The sequence below is a fragment of the Lotus japonicus genome, chromosome 6 (assembly GCF_012489685.1).
Source record: "Lotus japonicus ecotype B-129 chromosome 6, LjGifu_v1.2".
NCBI lineage: Eukaryota > Viridiplantae > Streptophyta > Magnoliopsida > Fabales > Fabaceae > Lotus > Lotus japonicus.
The window spans coordinates 2,359,666-2,367,773 of NC_080046.1; the positions used below are offsets into that span (position 1 = coordinate 2,359,666).

The 8,108-nt window shown below is 36.3% G+C and overlaps 1 protein-coding gene across 1 annotated transcript; it reads left to right on the top strand.

Annotated features, from left to right (window-relative positions):
- The first annotated feature begins 2,306 nt into the window (after window positions 1–2,306).
- On the top strand, window positions 2,307–6,577 carry LOC130723859 (beta-glucuronosyltransferase GlcAT14A). The gene is made up of 4 exons (XM_057575003.1): window positions 2,307–3,002; window positions 3,112–3,187; window positions 3,312–3,427; window positions 5,613–6,577. The coding sequence occupies exons 1-4, from the start codon at window positions 2,399–2,401 to the stop codon at window positions 6,122–6,124; spliced, it is 1,308 nt and encodes a 435-aa protein (XP_057430986.1). The 5' UTR covers window positions 2,307–2,398; the 3' UTR covers window positions 6,125–6,577.
- The last annotated feature ends 1,531 nt before the right edge of the window (window positions 6,578–8,108 follow it).

An 8,108-nucleotide genomic window follows, 5' to 3' on the forward strand; every position in this document is an offset into this window, starting at 1 on the left:
AAATTATCACTATATTTCTTCCTTTTTCTACTTCTTCTTCCAAGTGCAGGATAACCCAACGAGTTATGGGTTTTTTTTCTACCATGGGGCCATCCCTTCACCCCCACCATGGGGTGGTCGACAAGGTTCATAACTACTCCTCTTACATTCACCATTCAACTTGAATCTTCTTAAGAACATCTGTTTTCCACTTAGAAGACGTACCTACAAAAAAATCAAAGTAGATTGTAGTGTGAAAACTTAAGTTGTAACAAATATACCATAAAAGACAAAGAATAACTAAAGATCTTGAAACTGCCCAGAATGCTACATGACAAAAGACTCAATTTCATAGTGTTTTAAACCTACCCAAAACACTAATGAGTCTCAAACGGTTATTTATAGAGACAACTCACACCTGATTACAACAATTATTATCCTTTCATGAAGTTTACCACGTTCTCAAGGCACTAAGAACGTAAACGAACATTTAGGATCATGACACCTTATCACATCCTTCAAAAACCATCATATCGGCTAGTGGGTTTCTCTACCCAAGTTGATAAACTGGCTTCACTTCCTCCATTTGACATGAAGCTCCTATATTTGTGGCAAGTAAGTCCATTCTGTATTTTTCTTTAAGTATTAAACGAAAATATCACTTGAAGATTAATTAATTATTGTATAACTCTCAATATATATGTAGAATATTCACTCCTTAAAAGTAGAGATTTGTTGTTATCAATTGAAAAATGCATTATCTCTTTTAACACGTGTTTATCTAGGAATTTTACTCAAGTAACGAATTTCGGCTAACAACTCTCCACATTTCACGGTTCAAATCACCTGACCAATTCAAAAGTCCGAAACAACTGATTAGCAGTCGCTCAAACGACAAATAATTGACTAGTCATCGTTCATAAGTTGAGAGCTGACCCAAGATAACAAAGACAACTGCCTAACTCAGAAAGTCCAAATTAGATGACTATCAACCAATCCATCAGCTAACGACTGGTTGACAGTCGATCCATCAGCTAAAAATTGATTGGCAATCAATTTTTTGGCTGAGAACTGATTATTAATCAATTCGTCAGTTAACAATTATTTCAATTAGCACCTTGTAACTCAGCTAAATAAAATTATCTGTCATATCATATAGTCAAAATCAAATAATTAACATGCAATTAGCTAAATTTCCTCAATCGATACATGGTTGATACACACTTGTTGAATATATAAAATTGCTTCTATATGATTTTCTAGGGTGTGTGTTAATTCACTTGGTGTATTTCTTTTAGTATGACTACTTGATTTTATTGACTGAATAACTTAACTCAACGAGTTGTTAAGTTTTTTGGAGCGGGTTGAGACACTTCTAGTGCTCTCTATTAATTTATTTTGCTTACAGAAAAACCACATCTCATCTTTTATTTTTATCGCTTTTCTTCGCTTCATTTACATTAAAAATGGGATATGAACAAAACTTTTTCCAAAATAGTCTTAACATCGTATAGATACCATAATATTTTATTATTTTATCTCATCGCATTACATTATATATCATATCTAATCATGTGTCTATTCCCCCTCTCCAAAATGTGTCGTTTTTACTTTCACCTATTTTTGAAAAATGATTTTTTTTTCAGAAATTTAAAACTATTTATCTCATATTATTCAATATATATTCTCCTTTGATATTATCTCTCATTTATAACCTTATATTTTCACCTATTATAATTCTCATCAATTCCTTAACCAATGATTATCGTTATCTCTATTTAATAGTATAAATCAATTTTAAATAAGTGTTTTTATCAAATTATACATCAATTAATAAACTCTTAAAACTACTTGCATGGCCATAAACAAAACTGTTTTTGGAGGGAGCAATTATTCTTGATTAATGATTTATTCCTATTTTATTTTTTCTTCATTTCATTTTCATGGTCTTCTCTTCTTATTTCTCTCTTCTATTCTTATCAACTCATCTATTATATCTTTAATTTGTCTCTTATCTTCCATATATCTCCTAAATGGAGGTGTGTTTGGTGGTGAACAAAACATTAATTCTTAATTATTTCTTCATTGAATAACTAACATAACACAATTGATATATAGTTAAATTTTTTAAGCATTATAACCCACAATTCGATCATTGAAAGTATAAAGAACCATTTGTTGGAAAATGCATACCCACTTTACGTAATTTTAGAGTCTCGAGAATTAGTCTTATGACTACCGGAGGTGAGAATATATGAAAAAGCACAAATTTTCTTCATTGGATAAAAGTAAACAAATAAAAAAAAAATCCAAAAGGACAAGAAGAGAGACACATGGAAAACAAACCCACCAGACACCATAGGTAGTGCCATGAGATTCTACTAGAGAAGAAAGCAGAAATCAGAGGGAAGCATCCAAAATGCAAAATCCAGATTCACCACCACCACCACCACCAAACCATTGGCCTTCACTTTCAAGTTTCAATCTCAGAGATTCAAAACCAAAACCCATCCTCCTCCTCCTTTACACCTTCCTTGTCATCTCCCTTCTCTCCCTCACTTTCATCCTCTCTCTCTCCTCCTCCTCTTCTTCATCATCTTCCCCACATTCCCAACCCGACCCGTTTCTCCACCCGACCCACCGCATCATCTACGACCAGGACAAAGCCACCCCTCCTCCTCCCTCCATCGCCTACCTCATTTCCGGGTCACAAGGCGATTCGGGTCGGATCCTCCGGTTACTCTCCGCCGTCTACCACCCATTGAACCACTACCTCCTCCACCTCGACCCTTCTGCTCCTCACACCGATCGTGAAAAGCTGGCCCTCACTGTTCAGTCCAACCCCATTTTCAAAGCTGCCCAGAATGTCCATGTCATGGGAAAACCCGATTTTGCATACCCGAAAGGCTCTTCACCCGTTTCCTTCACCCTTCATGCTGCTTCCATTCTGCTTCGGTTGTCCCTCAAATGGGATTGGTTTGTTACTCTCAGTGCTGATGCTTACCCTCTCGTTACCCAAGATGGTATGGTATGGTCAATTTTTGCTTCCATTTCTTTCTTTTTTTGGTTTCACCTTTCAATTATGTGTATCTGAATGTGTTTTTTATGCTGAATCTTTTCTGGGTGTGCCAGATCTTCTCCACATTATGTCATTTCTGCCTAAAGATATGAACTTTGTGAACCATTCAAGCTATATTGGATGGAAAGAGTAAGCTAATATTCCTGTTTTTTTAATAGTCATTAAGGTTTTGCATAGGGAATCAGGGTGTTAAAGTTGTATGTATGGACTATGGAGATGATACTTATTTCCATATCTTGTGATGATGCTTTAGGTTGAGGAAGTTGAAACCCATTATTGTTGATCCTGGTCTATATCTTTCTGAAGGGACTGAAATGTTTTATGCTACACAGAAGAGGGAACTCCCCAGTGCTTACCGTTTGTTTACAGGTATGCATGACTTTACTTGTATGTATCTAGTCTGTGCAGAGTTTTGGTTTTGTGGTTTATTTGATTAGAGAGTGAAAAATAGGTCTAGCTGTGATGATAGTGTTGTGGTAGATGACGGGGCATTCATAGAAAACAATGATAAGGTCAAGATAGAATGATTTTAGGATACAATTGGAGTAGCGTATAATGCGGAGATGATGGCAGCAATTTACGTAAGGTGGGCTGGACATGTGAGGAGTATACCAACAGAGGCTCCACTCAGAAATGTGGATCAGATTGAAAACGTCCAATTAAAAGAGGCAGAGTGACTGAAGAAAACCTGAAGAGAAATCATTAAAGGAAAGACCTTGCTTTGAAATTTGAATGGATTTATTTGAAGTTTGGTTTTAATAAAGGATAAAGACATCAATTTATCTGTTTGTAGCTGAAGATATTTTAGTTTTGATAACATTGTTGACCCAAGACAAGTGAGAGAACCTTAGTTGGATGAACTATTTTCCATTCTTAGGTTTTGAATTTACTCAGAACAAAGGACTTGTTTGTGGTGCATCTAGTTGGCATTAGTTTTGAAGGCCTGAAATTGCTGAGAGCCCGAGACTTCATTCAGATGTTCCTTAGTGCCCTAGGATGTCATGGATGCTATGGGGTGTTTTGATACCACGAGATAGAGTACTGCTGCAAATCCTTTCAAGTTACGTAGTTACTAAAGGCAATTTACGTGCAGCTATTTTCACCATATGAACTAATGTCTTTGGTAATTTGCTTAGGAAAATCTGGTTACTTGAGGCATTGGACCATGTATGGCAAATCGGCATATCTATAGTTAACTAGATTTTAAATTGGAAGGTAATTAATGGGGCGGTCAAATACTAAATAAGGGTTTGAATTTGTTCTGCACCTTCGCTGAGATTTCTGGACTGCATTGCTAAGAAAGTTTTAGGCTTAGTTCATTATATAAGCAGCATCAATAGTCATAAATATTTAGTTGATTCAGTAGCAAATGGATAAGTTGCACTAAACAGTAAACAAGAAAGTTGCACATAATAGTAGTAGCTAAAGCTTTTAACTTGCAATAGTTGCTTTTAATGGTTTTTAAACACATGGCAGATAGCCACATATAGCTATTTTATCATTGTACTACCATTAAATCCAAATTTAACTATCATACTCTTTAAAATCTAAACAAATACTGTACAACTACAACAAAGCCTTATTCCCACAAAGAGGAGTTGGCAACCTGGATTATTGTTTCCCTGATAGGGAAAACCCCCCATGGGTCCATGTCTACTGCAGTTAAGAGAAGTTAGTGGATCAGAAGCTGTTGGGGTAGTTATTGGGTTAGTTATTATTAGTTATTTACATCAGTTTATGTTAGTTATGTTCTATCAAAACTGCCAAGGGGTGGTTATTAAATAGGAGTTGTGGCTGTTAGTTTAGACATTCAGAAATTCAGAAGTGATTTAGTAGGGAGAGAACTGGCTCTCGAATTCCAGAACTAGGAGAGGCTGGCTCTCGAAAACCACTGCGTGTATATTTTTATTCAGTAATTCCAATCAGTTCTTATCATTCCCATTGTATTCATAACTGTGACAGAGATTCACAGGGCCTGCATGTACCCTTTATTCTTCATAATGGGGTCCAACTAAGTTGTTTTTAGTAACTCTACCATCTTTGAGTGACATTGTCTGTAATTGCCTTGTTGTGCAGTTTCTCAAAAAATTTCCTCTACAGGAACCACTCTGACCAGCTTCCTGAAGCTCCCATTCCTAATCATATCTATCCTGACATGCCCACTCATCTATTGCAACATCGTCATTTATGAGACCTTCATCTTTGTTTGGAGGGTCTAACAGTGGTTTAATAAGGCTTCCCCTTCAGTTTTATAGGCAGTCTATGCTCACGCAAAATACCTATCATGCATATTAGGGTATACATTATGTTTTTGCTTCTAAATGTTTTGCTTGTGATTACTTTAAAGGAGTTACTATTTTGGATATGCCAAAAGACGTGGCAGCCTTGTTGCATTATTGAGTTTTTCTTTATGTTACTTTTTTGTTCTATTTTCTCTGTTTCGGATGATATTTAATATGCTCTGTTTTTACTTGCCTCTATTCTCACCAATAAAATTTCTTTTCCTGTCAATGGAAAAATTTAAATATATCTTACTTAATATTTTCTTGTGCAGGTTCATCTTTTTTTATCTTAACTCGCAGTTTCATGGAGTTCTGCATCTTGGGAACAGACAACCTCCCAAGGACTCTACTGATGTATTTTGCAAACACTCCTTCTTCACTGTCCAGCTACTTCCCTACAGTTATCTGCAACTCGCGCCAGTTCAACAGGACAGTGATGAATCATAACTTATTACATGCTATTTATGAAACCCGCAGAAACTATCTTCGGCCACTCAATTCCACTGATTTTGATGACATGATTCGCAGCGGAGCTGCCTTTGCTCAGAAGTTCCAGCCAGATGATCCTGTGCTTGATCTCATCGACCTAAAAATCTTGGGCCGAAGTCCTAGATCTGTTGTTCCTGGTGGATGGTGCTTAGGTGAGCCTGGAAACAGCACATGTTTAACATGGGGTGATGCTAAGATCTTGAGACCTGGCACAGGCTCTCAACGTCTCGAGAAAGCCATTGTTGAATTTCTATCAAACGGCACTTTTCGATCTCATCAATGTACATATGAATGATGATTGATTTGACTCTAGCAACATGTCACACAATGTAACAGAAACACACCGTGAAAGAAACTCGAAGGGCCTGGTGGGAGAACTTTAAGAACCAACAGCTTGGCATTTGCCTTATCTATTGGAAACTCTGTATATGGGATTTTTTTGGGTGGTGAGTATTGATTCTGTTAACAAAATTAATAGTATGTTTGAATTATAGCTTCTTTTTCATCAGAACCAATTCTGGTACCTAGAAGCTACTTAGAGAAGCTTCTTCTGAATTTTGATTTTGGCTCTAATATCAGTTGTACGATTTCCAAACATGCACTTAGTTTTGCGAATTCTGATTGGCTGTGGAAGTTAGTGTAACTTGTATGTTCAAATTTGGTGCTATCTGTTGCCTTAGAGATGTTTACTTCATCCTTGTATGCTGAAAAGTGAATCAAACATAATCTAGGTGGGAATTCTTTCTAATCCTCCTCTTGAATGTGCCAAGATGTTAATTGCTTTAAGCAGGTGTTTGGTATGTAGAGTTTATCCCATTCTTAGAATCATGTTTTTGTTATTTAGAGTGTATTTTGGATAACAACTTAATAATTAAAACGCTTATTGGTAATAAGCACTTATTGCATAAGCGTTTATTCATAAGCTATTTTGAGAAAGTTATTGAAATAAGCTTAAAATAGGTTATAACTTATAAGTTTCTTATTCATATGCTAAACTTAACAACTTTGAAAATAAATTCAAAATTACTTATAAATAAGCTATAAGCTATTTACATGAACTCTTCCAAACATTTACATAAATGTTTATGCTAAAAAAATAGGCTCAAAATAAGCTCTTTTAAATGGGTCTTATTTGTTTTAGTTAAGTTTATAACTCTGTTGCATGGGTACGGCTGTTTTGGCCGCGTACCCGTACCGGGTACGTACCCGGTACGCATACGCTGTGAGTACGTACCCGGTACCTACCCGTTCCAAAAAAAAAAAGATTCCTGGGCTCAAAACGACGACGTTTTGCCTTTTTTTTTCCTGGCTCAAAACGACGTCGTTTTGGCTTTTATATTTTTTTTTCCTAACTCAAAACGACGACGTTTTGCCTTTTTTTTGCATAATTTATTTATATTTAAATATTATGTATATTTTATCATATATTATATTTAAAAAAATATACATATATCTAACGTACCCGTACCCCTGTTTTTAAAAAAATCGTGTACCGCGTACCCAATACCGTACCCGTACCGGGTACCGTACCCGTACCCGTGCAACACAGGTTTATAATATTCATGCAAATGTTGATAATATTTATGGGAAATTCTTCTGTCCATGTATGATCTAAGTACAACTTTCTTAACAGCATTGATACTTTCTCACAAATATATTTGTCAAATTAATTCTATATGCTTTTTAACTATGTTTGACATATCATTTTATCTAGCTTATAACTTACTTGATTAGTTGAAAACTTATTTGACTAGTTTAAAAACTTTTTAGAAGTGTTTGGTAAACGAGTTTATTTCAGTAGCCCTAACCGCTTTGATTCGTCCTTCTTCTCACCATCAGATGAGGAGATCGGCGTTCAAAGCCCATGCCTAGGCGTCTCTCAGTGATGACCCAGGCATCAAATTTATAATTTCCCTCTATTTTAGTTTTACAGGCTGGATCATGATTTTCAAGTTGTTGCTGTTGGTGACAGTCACCACAGTCATAAATGGAAGTTTGACGAAGCAATCATATAGCAGCAAGCGAGCTCTCTCCGGCGAGTTTTGATTTCGATCGAAAGCCCTACCTCTGAAACCTTTTCTATTCCCCTGGCTGGCTTCAATCTTTCAATATTGTCGATCTTTCTTAGTTTGTTGGGAGGAAGAAGATGAAGGTTGAAGGATGTTGGTGTTGGTGGAAGAGGGTTTGGGGGGGTTTAGGTGGTGGTGGTAGTGGCGACATTTGGTGAGAGGGGGTTTGGTGGTGTCGTGGTGGTGGTGTTGGGGAGCTTCAGTAGCGTT